General features: G+C 25.7%; 2 protein-coding genes across 4 annotated transcripts; both read left to right on the top strand.

Moving 5' to 3' along the window:
• Positions 1-266: 266 nt before the first annotated feature.
• Positions 267-7,626, top strand: LOC136996897 (aminopeptidase N-like). 2 transcript variants are annotated; one of them, XM_067353591.1, is made up of 12 exons: positions 267-469; positions 869-1,380; positions 1,742-2,209; positions 2,672-2,834; positions 2,989-3,136; positions 3,350-3,431; positions 3,710-4,101; positions 5,350-5,615; positions 5,792-5,994; positions 6,140-6,457; positions 6,540-6,609; positions 6,812-7,626. In XM_067353591.1, exons 2-12 carry the CDS (start codon positions 899-901, stop codon positions 6,941-6,943), a joined length of 2,724 nt encoding a protein of 907 aa, XP_067209692.1. In that variant the 5' UTR covers positions 267-469; positions 869-898; the 3' UTR covers positions 6,944-7,626. The 2 variants fall into 2 exon arrangements, with proteins under 2 accessions (XP_067209692.1, XP_067209693.1); XM_067353592.1 differs by lacking the exon at positions 267-469 and adding an exon at positions 615-761.
• Positions 7,627-7,964: 338 nt separating this feature from the next.
• Positions 7,965-14,880, top strand: LOC136999460 (aminopeptidase Ey-like). Of its 2 annotated transcripts, none has more exons than XM_067353595.1 (12): positions 7,965-8,226; positions 9,668-10,073; positions 10,237-10,683; positions 11,009-11,171; positions 11,332-11,470; positions 11,832-11,913; positions 12,153-12,526; positions 13,170-13,444; positions 13,613-13,803; positions 13,938-14,249; positions 14,332-14,401; positions 14,602-14,880. In XM_067353595.1, the coding sequence occupies exons 3-12, from the start codon at positions 10,253-10,255 to the stop codon at positions 14,737-14,739; spliced, it is 2,175 nt and encodes a 724-aa protein (XP_067209696.1). In that variant the 5' UTR covers positions 7,965-8,226; positions 9,668-10,073; positions 10,237-10,252; the 3' UTR covers positions 14,740-14,880. The 2 variants fall into 2 exon arrangements, with proteins under 2 accessions (XP_067209696.1, XP_067209695.1); XM_067353594.1 differs by having other exon boundaries at positions 9,668-10,167.
• Positions 14,881-14,954: the final 74 nt, after the last annotated feature.

Here is a 14,954-nt window from a genome sequence, read left to right as displayed (position 1 = left end):
TGTAATATTATAATTCAATATAAATTGACATTGTACAAAATAATAAATTTTATTATTTTGATATACAATAATTCTAAAAATTATTTATTTAAAAAGTATAATTTTTCACATATTTCTTATATTTTCTATAACAGTAGTTAAAAGCAACTTAAAAATTTGCTTTCCTTATTTAACGCACAAATTTGTCCGTTGAAATATTAAAATTTATTTGCTTCTCTGTTGGTTAGCAGTGTTTACTACCGAGTGACCTTCTAGCAACTATTTACATGACATAATGTATGTGTTATATTAACTACCATATCTATCAGCTGCCAATGCCTTTCTCAGTGTTCGGTGATTTCTCGAAACAGTAAGATAGCGAATGAGTTTATATATCTAAAGCGTTTACATTCGAAACGGTGTATTGTATTAATTGTAATTAGTATAAATAATTAATTCTACAAACTACGCACAACTTTAATATACTTAGGTAAGTTAATAAAAAAAGCATGAAATATTTCTCAATATAAGTATAGAAAAATTTTTAAATACTTCTTTTAGAAGCATTTTTCAAAGTTATCAAAATCAACTAATGTTTTCTTTAATTTTTCTGTTGTTTAATTTTGCGCTCTCAGCTGAATTACAGTTGACGGTTTATTTTATGACTGTTTTGGAATAAAAATTAATTAAACGGATATCGTCAACTGTTTAAAAATAATCGTCAAAAGCGTATTATTTTGATGTTTTTCGAATTTCTTCAACAATTTTAGTTGCATTTAAAGGTTTCTTAAAACAGTTATATTTGGAATGAAATTTTTTTGTATATAATATTAATACTATACACGTTTAACAAAATGTTCTATTTTCAATAAAATAATTTTTCTTGCAGAAATTTCTGTTACGTGACATAGAAATTAAAATGACACGACAAAAGCTTTCAATATTTGTGGAATTTATGTTAATTGTTACAATAGCTTTTTTCGCTGCTATCAATGCCGAAGATAACGTTGCAATTACTTATAATTTGCCAAACAATATAGTACCGCATTATGACGTCAAATTAATATTTGATTTTGATGAACACATTTTAGTGGGCGATTGCAATATTACTATTTTTATTAAAAGTCTAACAACAAATTTAACTATACCTTCAGGGATTTTTTCCATACTTAATGTTGTTTTAATTGACCATTTTTATGAAAGAAGAATTTATATTTCAAAGTATTCGATCATCAATAAACCGCATGTGCTTATTATTGATTTTACTAACGTAAAATCGCCAAAAATGTATCCACAGTTTTTAATACCTGGGAAATATACTTTAAAAATAACATATATACATCATATGAATGATAACACAAATGACTTCTCTGAAACTTTATTTCAAAACCAAGATGAAATGTAAGTAAAAAATGTTGAAAGCATCTTGCTGTATTATAAAATAACAGTTGCTATTATTCTTCACAAACTATGTTCACTATATTCATCGTCATCGTGCCTAAAATTGTCAACTACAAAAAAGATTTAAAATTTTTTAGAATATTGCTTAAATGTATACAACATTACGCACACAATTTGTCGATTTTGAGAGATACAAATATGTTTGCAATGGATACATTTAGAACAATTTACGTAGAAATGTGATAAATAGTTGAATTTTTCGAAACCTGACATTTTTCAGTCTATTCTTAATCAATTCTCGATCAAATTATAATCAAAATTTTATTTTAAGAGAAATGAATAATCTATTGTTAAAATATAGGTTGACTGCAACAAGAAATAATAATAATGATAATACGATGCATGAAATAATGATAGCTCGACAATTATTCCCATGTTGGGATGAGCCAAAACTGAAAGCCACCTTCAAAATTTCTATCAAGCTTCATAGAAAATACACTGCTCTATCAAATGCACCAATACAAAAACTAGAAATGGATGAAAATGACATGATATTGACACACTTTAAAAATTCATCTTTTATACCCATTCATCATTTAAAAGTTATAATATCCACGTTCACTGCGATTTCTACATATGCAAACGTCACATTTTGGTGTAACACAAGAAATAACATGACACAATATTTACTATTTGCGACGTTTGTTGCCGAACGAGCCTTGTATTTTTTCAAAAACCAAATTACGATAAAAATACCAGAAATGAATTATATTGTATTTTCGGATATTAGATACAGCAGCTTTGAAGCACGGAAATTCATTCTTCAAAGGTAATATCCGTTATTAAGAATTATTCAGACCAAATAAAAGAAGATTTAAAAATCTAATAATTTTTTAAAACAGATAGATATACATATTTTTATGTCAATACGTTAATTAAGAAACATCTAAAATTTATACAATGTTACTTGCATCACATCAAAAAAATATCTTTATGTTTTTTCTAAGTAAAAAATTTTGAAGTAATCATTCTTTATATTAAATTAAATTTCAATTTAGTTTTTAGTACAAACGCATGTAAAATAACTATTCATTTTACATTGTAGAAATAAACGCAAGTGTTATAAAATCTTTTTTATTATATGAATAATATTGAGAAAACTCATCAAAGGATTTCTCTTCCAAACTCTATTCTTTTCTACAAAAAAAAACAATTACAAAAAACGTTTATAACTGATTGACGTTTATAATAGATTGTTGATCAATTATTATTACATGAAAACAATTTTCAGGAAAGAATATGTTACTTACAACGAACAATTGCATCCTTGTAGGCGTAAAATAGAAGTGGCACACTTAATAATTCGTCAGATGGCATTTGTTTGTTTTGGCGATGCATTTTTATGGACAAAAAATGGTTTTGCTACATTTTTTGAACTGTATATTTTGAATGAGGTTGTTTGAATAAATATTTTTTATCGATATAGTACATTTTTCAAACTACTGAATAAAACAGTCAAAAAGTTTATCAGCAACGTTGAATATGTGTTACAACTATAAATATATTTTTCAATAAAATATTTATTTTATCACCTATCAATTTTTTCAGATTTTTCCAGAATATCGCCCAATGGATTTATTTGTCGTGGAAAGACAACAGGAACTTTTCCGGCTCCATACTTTTTCTAATATGTATTCTTTTAGATTAAACATTCATGAAATTGATACACTTAGGTTTCCGCCACATTATTCAAAATGTAAGTTCAAAAAACAATAACTAAAATATTATATGTAATTGAGATAATATAATTAAAAAATGTTGATAAATATACGTATATTCTTAAATTTTTTGACAAAATACAACAAAAATGAATTTTTTGTTGTAATTAATATATAAATATCGTTATTAAAGTAAAAATAAATATACCACAAAATACTAAATAAGTACTTTATAATTTCAATTGTTACAGTATTAGTTATATGGCGCATGTTATATCATATAATGACTCGTAAGATATTTTGGTTTGGTATCAACACGTATGTAAACATGCAGTGAGTAATATCATTTATATCTTTTAATAGTAATGATTATGATATAAAAAATGGGAGCAATAAAACAGATGACATGCTTATCAAATTCTATATCAAGAAACATAGAAATTAACAGTTTTAATACATAAAAACTGTTAACCGTTTTAAATTTGTCGGCTGCTTTTGGTTACTTTTCATGTAAAGAATTTTAAACACAATGCATTGCGGAATTATTATTAAAAGTAAATAATGTAATTCTAAAATTGATAATAAAGATTTTTGCAATGTTAATTTTTCAGGAATAATCTGACAGATGCGACAGATACTGATGGTATATTTAATATCACATCATTTTCGGCTGCTATGCACAGGGCTCTAAATGTAACGAATAGTACACTCGATATAATAAATTTTTACAATACTTGGTTAACAGAAGCACATTATCCCATACTGTACGTGGCAAGAAATTATATCAGTAACGTAACAATAATCTCGTATACTTATTATCATCGTGCATCGCATGACAATAAACCATTTTCAATATATGTGACATATACGACGGAATCAATCATGAACTTTGAGACATTAAATGCCAAAGAATTCGTCTGGCTGACTCCAATTACACCGGATTATTTGGTATTGCCTGCGATTGACAATAAGGATTGGATTATAGTCAATTTACAACAAACTGGTAAATATTAAACACGTACTATATTGTTCTTCCGTCTTTATTCTCTATAATTTATGTTTTATTATCCCATGCTTGGTAATCAGATGTATGTTTTTTTTATCTGAAAATTTATATTTGGTTGATACTATTCAAAACTGAAAATAATATATTAATATATGTCACAATTATACACTACTCATAACAATCAGGCGGTCAAGAATAATCGTTGAAAGAAAGCAATCTTAAAAGTAATGTAACTTTGCGAAAAATTAACGTATTTCAATTCAAACTTTTTCCTTCTTTTGATCGTTTTATTAGCAGTAAAGAGCACACATTTAATGTTCGAGAAATAAAAGTTTATTACAATAAATGATATAGATAATAAATGATACAATGATATAGAATGATATATAAACGTTGAATGGAGTTCGCGGCACTTAAAATATAAGAATACTGAATATCAGAACTTCTCTAATTTAACAGACAAATTAAGTATTAATTTTCACGCTAAGACCTTGCGCACAAGTGACTAAATCACTTTAACTTTACTTAGTCATTAGACCTTATATCTGTAAAACATTATAACATACATATATCATAAACTCACATCTTTCCGAGCACCTGTCTGAGCTTTACATTAAGAGGAAAGTAATACTTCTTGGACCTTTAATTCAAATTGAGATCTAATTCAGCACTTTCAAATGCCTTCTACTAATTCTTTCTTTTTTTTTTACAAAACGACACTATGATAAGACTTGATACGTTAAAATAAAAATTTTTAACGTGACTTTGCAACATTACATCTGGCTTGTAAAAAATCGTCGAATATTTCTGTTAAATGCATTTTGTAGTGAAATTTCTTTAACAAAAATTTCCTTTAGTTCGAATGATTGTTGATCGTAATGCGATTTTCTTTGACTGAGTTATCAATTCCACAAAAAACTTTGTCTTAATAATTTTAATCGGACCTTCGCGAAGGAAGCTTCGCGACACTATACCGAGTTAAAGAAAGAGATAATACATGCAACTTTTTACGTTTTTTTAATCTGATGTTTTTTTAATCTGATTTTTTATGTTAAAAAATTGGGCCAAATAGCAATATTAGCATTCGGAAGCCTAACTTTCAGTAATGTAATTTATTATACATTTTATTCAGAAGAATAAATTATTTGAGAAAATGTTTAGAAGAAAATAATGATATTTGCAAACATTTCTTGACAAATTTGATACAGACAATTTTATTTAAAAAATATTATTTTTGTGTCATAGGATACTATCGCGTCAATTATGATGAGGATAACTGGAAAAAACTTGCAAACTATTTATATAAAAATCATGCCAATATACATGTTCTCAATCGAGCCCAAATCATTGATGATGCATTTTATTTTGTTCAGCAAAGAGAACTCAATCCTACCATATTTTGGAGTGTTATAAGATACCTATATAATGATACAGACTATGTAGCATGGTATCCTATGATTAAAGCTATTGAATATATGACGTGTGTCTGGGCACTTCCAGATGATATAATTGTAATATGATATAATAATAATAGTAAATTTTTGCAAAAAAGAATAATATATAACATTAAAGCACTGTAATCATATAAAAAAAGTTCAAATTAATGTGTATATGTGTAAATATACTTATATCATCTTTTTCAAAAATGACAATGAATTTAATATTGCTGTTATTTAACAATTTTTAGCACAATATTAACAACATATTCCGCAATCTGCTGCTAAATTTGAGATACCGTGACGAAATAAACGAAAGCGAGTTAACTAAACGTTTAAGAGAAGAAGTGATGAAATGGGCATGTGCTCTCAATGCACCGGAATGTAGAATAATAACCACATTACAATTAAAAAAACATTTTGAAAGTACAAGTACATATTCTGTACAAGACAAGTAAGTTGTTTTACAACCACCATATTTGTATAAATAAGTTTTGTGACATTATTTACCCTATGCTTTGTAAATTATTTAAATATTAAATTTTAAAATATTGTAGTTAAATGTTGCATAAAATATTTCTTTTCTTCTGATAATGCAGACTTGGACAGAATTGGAAGGAACGGTTATACTGTAAAGGCTTAATGTCAGCAGACATGAATACTTGGGTCATGGTATTTCAGCAATGGAATACAACATTTGATAATACAATTTTAGATTACTTAACTTGCTCTACAAATCCTGATATTATTAAATTCTATTTGCAATTAGTAAAAAGTGATGTTTTTTATTTAAAAGTAACAAACAGTAAAATAAGTGTTAATATTATTCTCCTTATTATTGCGAAACATGCAAGAAATGATACAGTACTCGATTATATATTCAATCATTTAGAATTCTTCGACTTAAGTGGAAAAAGGTGATTACGTTTTTTTATTAATATATCTTAACATTTATGAATATTTGTTATATTTGTAAAATATAATACTTTGCTTTTGTAGGCATATTGATGAAATTGCCATATTAATTGTTATCATAACGCACGAGCATGATGTTGAACAATTCAAAAAGGTATATTTTTCTATATGCGTATAACGTTTTCATTACTTGACTCTTTTATATTGAGCTTATTTGTATTTACTTTGTGACATACATAGGTGATATTTGACCCAAATGCATTTAACGTATCAATTTAGAATTTCTTCCTTTGTAGTTAAAGAAAAATACTATATATTTATTAATATGTGTTATATCATGAAATAATCTGTTTTAGGTAATTAACTTCGTTAAAAATAGTTTGAACAAAAATCTAACTGATTCTATAGAACAAAAAATTAAAAAACGAGAAAGGGAAATGGATCAAAAAGTCAACAGGTTTAAGTTTCTCAATCCAGACACGTTCTAATGATGTAGTATAAAAAGCCAAACACTTAAATCGATAGAAGATAATAATTTTATTTGTTTCTCACCAGCATTCACACACACACATATATTAATCGTTCATTTATGTAATCATCTTCTTATTGTTATACTTATCGACATAATGTCCGCGTATATAAATTTCTTTGTGTTAATTCACTACACTGACGTCTGTGTTCAGATGTGTGTGATCAGATCACACATCAGTATTACATTATTCTGTTACCGTAATGCGGAATAGCTGCAATCCATTCTTTCATATTTGATATCACTCTATTCATTGCTTTTGTTTCAATAAAATTTAATTTATTTAAATGTTAGTACATATAAAAAATCATATTTATATTAGGAAATAAATATTTTTTGCAAATTTTGCATCATTAATAAATGTTAGCTATGCTTTTGACATCAATATTGTTCCATATTGCATGAATATAAAAGTTATATACTCTATCTCTATTCTGCTTTTGTAAATTAATGGGTTATGGTAACAGCTTTTGTCTTTTTGATATCTGGCAGAATCTGCGCGCGGTACGTCATTAACATTTTTAATAAAATAAATAAGTAAAATTATTTTTTTTTACCTGTTCGAACAAAAAAAAAAAAAAAAAAATATATAGATTTGCTTAAACACATTATTTAACGAAAAAGTATTTTAATAAAATCAAAGGCAAAATAATAATAATACTAAATAAATGATATTTACGTAATACAATATATTATACAATATGCAATAAATGTGCAATACAATGAATTACACAATATTTTGACAAATTTAGTGCATGTATATGTGCAAGGTATATGTAATTATAATTTAATATAAATTGATTCTGTGCAAAAAAATATTAAATTTTATTATTTTGATATACAATAATTCGAAAAATTATTTATTTGAAAAGTATAATTTTTCGCATATTTTCTGTATTTCCTATAACAGTAGTTAAAAGTAACGTAGAAATTTATTTTTTATATTTTATACACAAATTATCTAATTAGATATCAACAATTATTTGCTTCTCCATGTTTTTAGTACAGTTTCCGTTACTGTGTAATGTAACCTTCTAGAAACTATTTACATTGTGTATTTATTATGTTAGCTGCCAATATTCTGCTTAGTGTTCGGTGACTTTTCGAAGCAGTAAGATAGCGATTAAATTTATATATTTTTAGCACTCGCAATTCAAGACAGTGTACTGTACTATTGTTACAAATTGTTAATTGTTACGAAGTACCGCAATTTAAATTTTCACATAAATTTAATATATATAGGTGAGTTACCACATGTGAAAGATTTCTCATTAAAAATATACCAAAAATTTCGAAAGCATAGCAAATACGGTTCTATACTGTCAATAACGTATTCTCCAGTGCTAACATCTTTCACTATTCGTTTACTTTCTTTTTTTTTTTAACTTATACTACGAAAACTCAGATAACAACAATTAAGCAAGCAATTGTTTTAATGTAATATTTTTGTATTAAATATATGCCATACGTTGAAATGGCATATATTATGATACAATTATATCAATATTAACAAAAAATGTTGATTTGATTCTGTGAAATTTTATTCTGTTCCTTGAGCTTAGTTTACATATAATTACACTAAAAAGATATTTAATATTATAAAAATGCAATTTTTATTAGAAATATCTAATTAAATTATAGGAGTAAATAAAAAGCAAGGCTCGGCCAAGGCTCGGTGTCCGTGCTAAGTATATTATAAAAACAATCTTGAAAACATTAACGTTTCGACCACAATTTGGTCTTCTTCAGAATTCAATGATTTAAAATATTACCTCGAATAAAATAACAAACGCTTTCGGATCAATATAAAAAATAATTTCTTACCGTTTATGTGTTTCAAAAAAATTCGCTTCGCCGATCTTATATTATATGTTGTAATTAAATAGAATCCCGTCCAGTTCAATAATTAACAAAATAAATTTCTTTTTCGGTTGCATAGATACAAATTTTTAATGAAAATTTCGGTGATTTACAATATTCGAGATATTCTTCAGCCAAAGAAAAATCAATGATATACTCAGCCAATTATAAAACTAAACTTCATGTGTCAAAAAAGAGAAAACAAGTAATTTGTGTAACAGAAAATTTTTTACTAAAAATGTTTAACTATAAAACTGAAAAAGAAATTTATCTTGTTATTTATTGAGCTGGAAAAGATTCTTTTTTATTACGACATATAATATAAGATCGGCGACGCAAATTTTTATGAAACACATAAGCAATGAGAAATTACTTTTTTATATTAATCCGAAAACGTTTTTTAATATATTCGATGTAATATTGTAAATCGTGGAATTCTGAAGAAAACCAAATTGTAGTCGAAACGTTAATGTTTTCAAAATTGTTTTTATAATATATTTAGCGCAAACACCTAGCCTTGATCGTTTTGCTTCTTGTTTACTCCTTTAATTTTGAATTTATGTTAGCCGTTGATTACAGTTTCTGTATTTAATTTTCATTTAATTAAATTATGTTTTTTGTAAGATTCTGTGTAACATCTTTAAATTCAAAATTTCATTTTTTCCAACGCTACTAAAAATAATTTTTTTCTTTTTCAAATTCTACTCCGCATTAGAATGATTAACTGTAATTTTTTATTTATTATATATTTTTTGCGATATAGCAGTTAAGTGCTTTGTACTCGCAAATGTGTTTCTCTTTAATCAATAAGTTCTTCTTGCAGATGCTTTAAATGAAAATTGCTATGGCATTCCGACAAGTTTTGTTAAATGTCGAATTAATATTCATCGTGATAATTATACTATCTATTGCAAAATTTACAAAAAGTGATACTAAAACTAATTACAATATTTTGAATGACACTGATATAATACCATTGAATTATAATGTTCAAATAAAATTTGACGTATACAGAAATATTATTTGTGGTAAATGTTATACCACAATAAAAGTTTGTCGACCAACGAAAAATATCACTATCATGGGCTCAGAGACTTTTGCGATAGTTAAAATTAATTTATTTAACAACGATAATAATCAAACTATAGACATCTCAAAATATTCTTTTATCGACAAAACGTACATTCATCTTGATTTTACCCAGTCTTCAATAGATTTTTTATCTCCTGGTACGTATATCTTAAAAATTATATACGACCGTACCATATTAGATGACGGTGACTTTTTCAAATCTTTCTACACAGATAAAAAAGACAACAAAGTGTAAGTTAATATAATCAATTATTAATCAAATTAAAATTTTATATTAATCACACATTCAACATAAAATAGATTAAACAAGGATATTATGATAATAAGAGCACGACAACTATTTCCATGTCTGAACGAGACGGTATTTAAATCAACTTTTAACATTTCCATTAAGCATCATAAAAACTACACAATTTTATCGATTCTGCCGATATCCGAAAAAACTGACGATTCGAATAATATGCTGTGGACTCTGTTTGACAAATCACTTTCAATGTCCATTGAACGTTTAACATTTGTGATGACAACATTAAATTATGACTTAAATGATTTTCCTCCTGATGCAAATCTCAAATTTTGGCATAGAAAAAAGATAACAGACCAGGTGCAATATGCAAAAATCTATGCTTATAAAGTTCTGAGTTACTTGACAGAAAAAAATGAAAAAAAATTACCAGAACTAAATTACATTATAATTAGAGACTTTCAGTTCAATTACGGAAAGATAAAGGGATTTATTCTATTAAGGTAATACTAATTGAATAAAACCAAATTGAATAAATTATAAATAATAAACAATAAACATATTAAATTATAATATTCTAAAAAATATTTATTTTAATGTTAGTATGATTATTAGAAAACAACTAAAACATACCACTTACATTTACTGCCAAATTTAACTTTATTACTGATTTATCCTTAAATTTATTTTTACCTAAATATAATTATTGTTTATTTGTGTCTTTGTAATAATTTGTACTTACTACAGCGACATTACACATATTCATTAACTTGCATAATTATCATAAAAATTTTGGGTATATTTTTAATATTTAAAAACAACTTTTAGAGAAGAAGATGTTGTTTATAATGAGACATTAGATCATGTTGTCCGCAAAATGGAAATAGCAAACTTAATAGCACATGAAACGATATCTTATTGGTATGATGATGTGTTTCTATGGGCAAAAGACGGATTTATTGCATTTCTTGCAGCACATACTTTGCATCAGGTTTTTTTATACTCTTACTAATATACTACATTTTCAGACTTATTAATATTAACGATCAAATGTTAATAGCAGCTGTTAGCAGCGCTAAATACATGTTGCCAAGATTCAAATACATTTCTCTATTACCTATACATATTTACTCGATCATGTCATTTTGCAGACTTACTTGTATGACATGAATTTATTTGTCGTCCAAACACTACAGGAGTCTTTACGACTCGATGATTCTTTTCATCCATCATACTTCGCATATGACTCTATAGTTCATCCATATAGATCATCTCATCATTACATAAAATGTAAGTTTAAATAAATAAATGTAATTAAAATATGTAAATTTAATTAACATATTTAATTACAATAAACATTATTAAAATAATGTAATTAAAATATTATTTATAATTAAAAGAAATATAATTTTAAAATATTCATTATTATACGTAAATTCTTAAATTTGCAAGTAATAGAATATAAAAAAACTTAACTACAAATCGATTCAAGTACAACTTGCTTGTACATAAAATTTATTATAAGTATATTAAGAGTAAAAATTAATACTATTTTAAAATATTAATTGCTATTATGTCAATAGTGATTAATACTATATTAAAAGTAAAGAGAAACTACTTAATTATTACTTTATAATTTGAATTGTCGCAGCATCCGTTATATGGCGCATGTTATATAATATAATATCTGATGATGTGTTTTGGACAGCTATCAACAGATATGTAAACACACTGTGAGTAAAATTTTTTTATATGTTTTAATAGTGTCAATGATGTAAAAAATGTGAACAACAAAATATACATGACATGCTTCAAATTCTACTATTCAAAAACATAGAAGTTAATCGTTTTGAATTTATCAACAACTTTTAGTTATCTTTTACAGAAAGATTTTTATTCAACACATTGTAGAATTATTATTAATAGTAAATAATGTAATTGATAAAAAAGATTTTTGAAATTAATTTTTCAGAGATAGTCGAACAACCACGACAGATACTATGAATTTATCTGGCGAGTCATTTTGGACCGTTCTGGAAAGTGCTCTAAATGTAACGAATAACACATCTAATATAAAAGATTTGATCTATAATTGGTCACTGGAAGGATATTATCCTACGCTGTACGTGACACAAAATAATTCTATGACATTAATCACATATAGTAATTATGAATTTACATTAATTTTTGGCATGAAGCAATATCCAGTTTATGTGACATATACATCAAAATCACTCTTATATTTTGAGTCATTACATTACTATTGGCTATTTCCATTACAACCGTACTGTTATTTACTTGACATTGACAGTAATGATTGGATTATAGTCAATTTACAACAAATTGGTAAATATTGAACAGTAACTTTTTTATTCTATTGCTTTATTTTTTAATTGACGTTTTATTATTCTATGTTTAATCATTAGAAATATGTCTTTTCTGTTTATTTGATATTTTAATATATGTAACCACAATTATCCACTGTCTTGCAACAATTAAGCGATCAAGAAGACTTGTTTTAAAAAAAGTAATCTTCTAAGCATTGTAACTCCGTAAAAAATCGTCGTATATTAATTTAAAAGAAATTATTTTCAAACTTGAAACCTTTTTTCTCATTTAGTCGTTTTATTGGCAATGAAAAACACACACTTAATGTTCGGCAAATGAAAGCTTTTTACAATAAATGTAGAGTGATATATAGGGTCAGGTAGGAAAACGGGCGATTATAAATAGACGATTAACTTTTGCATATTTATTAACAACTTTTCATGTAAAAAATTTTAAACACGTAGTTTGTCATTTATGTTTAGATGATGATATCGCACAAGTAATCTTAATTCATTAATTTAATATTAATTTTATAAATATTTTATTTAAAAAATAACTTATTTCAGAAAATATTTAGATGGAAATAATGATATTTGCAAGCATTTTTTCATGAATTTGTTGAAGATACTCTAATAATAGAAATATCATTTTTTTGTCATAGGGTACTATCGCGTCAATTATGATGAGGATAACTGGCAAAAACTAAAGCATTATTTGTACTTTGTAAATCATACTCACATTTCTCTTTATAATCGAGCTCAAATCGTTGATGACGCCTTTCATTTTATGATTATGAGACAACTCAATTTCGATTTGTTTTGGGATGTTACAAGCTTTTTATTAAGAGATACGGACTATGGAGTATGGTATCCTATGATTAAAGCTGTTGAATATATGGCGTGTATGTGGGCATTTAAAAGTGATATAAGTGCAAAGGTAAATTATAGTAATAGTAAATTTCCACAAACAAAAATAATATATAATATTAAAGCACTGTACATATAAAAAAAGTTCAAATTAATATGTATATGTGTAAATATACTTATGTCATCTTTTTAAAAAATGATAATAAATTTAAAATTCCTATTATTTAACAATTTATAGAACAAAATTAAGTACATGTTTCATGGACTTCTGCTGAATATAGAATACGATGACACAGATAGTGATAACGATTTTACTAAATGTTTAAGAGAAGAAGCGATAAAATGGGCATGTGTTCTCGATGTTCCTGACTGTAGAAAAACAGTCACCTCTCAATTAGAAAGACATCTTGTAAGTTCTGGAAAGGACAAGTAAGTTGTTATTTGTATAAATAAATTTGATGGCATTATTGCTTTATGCTAAATCAATTATTTTACTATTAAATTATAAAATATTGTAGAGTTAAATATTTATATAAAATATTTCTTTTTCTCTGGTAATGCAGACTTTTGGAACGGAAAGAATGGTTATACTGTAAAGGTTTAATGGCAGCAAACGTCAGTATTTGGCGAATGGTGTGGAATAAATGGGATTCATCATTCGATAATAAATTTTTAGAATACTTAACTTGCTCTACAAATACTATCATTATTAAAATGTATTTGATTACAATAAGCAAAGATACTTTTTATTCGTCATACAATAAAACGATAATTGCTAATACTTTTCTTCTTATTTTTGCAAAACATGCAAGAAATGATGTAGTACTCGATTTTATATTCAATCATTTAGAATTCTTCGACTTAAGTGGAAAAAGGTAATTACGTTTTTTTATTAATATATCTTAACATTTATGAATATTTGTTATATTTGTAAAATATATTATTTTGCTTTTGTAGGCATGTTGACGAAATTGCCGTATTAATTGTTATCATAACGCACGAGCATGAAGCGGAACAATTCAAAAAAGTATATTTTCTTATATGCGTATAACGTTATCATTACTTGACTCTTTTATTGAGCTTATTTATGTTTACTTTGTGATATACATAAATGATATATCTGACCCAAATGCACTTAACGTAGCAATTTGAAATTTTTTTTTGTAATTAAAGAAAATTATTATATATTTATTAATATATTTAATATCATCAAACAATCTGTTTTAGATAAGTGACATCGTTAAAAATAGTCCGACAATGAATACAAAGCGAATGGTTGATGCTGTTGAACAAAAAATAGAAAAACGAAAAAAAGAACACAATGAAAAAGTCGCAAATTACAAGCTTATAGATACAGTAAAATAAAGGAATAGACAAACAATTGAATCCATGAAGGATTCAATTCAAACAATAATTTTTTACATGTTACTCACATGCATTCATTTATTAATCATTTTTGTAATTTTTTTTCATTGTTGTATTAAATATTTCTTCTCAATTTTAAAATGTTTTATTTTTGTTTTAATTATTTCTAATATTTTATTTTTCTAATATTTAATGTTAATTAATATTTATATACG

Source organism: Linepithema humile, chromosome 4, assembly GCF_040581485.1.
Source record: "Linepithema humile isolate Giens D197 chromosome 4, Lhum_UNIL_v1.0, whole genome shotgun sequence".
NCBI lineage: Eukaryota > Metazoa > Arthropoda > Insecta > Hymenoptera > Formicidae > Linepithema > Linepithema humile.
This window is presented reverse-complemented; position numbering and strand designations above follow the sequence as displayed.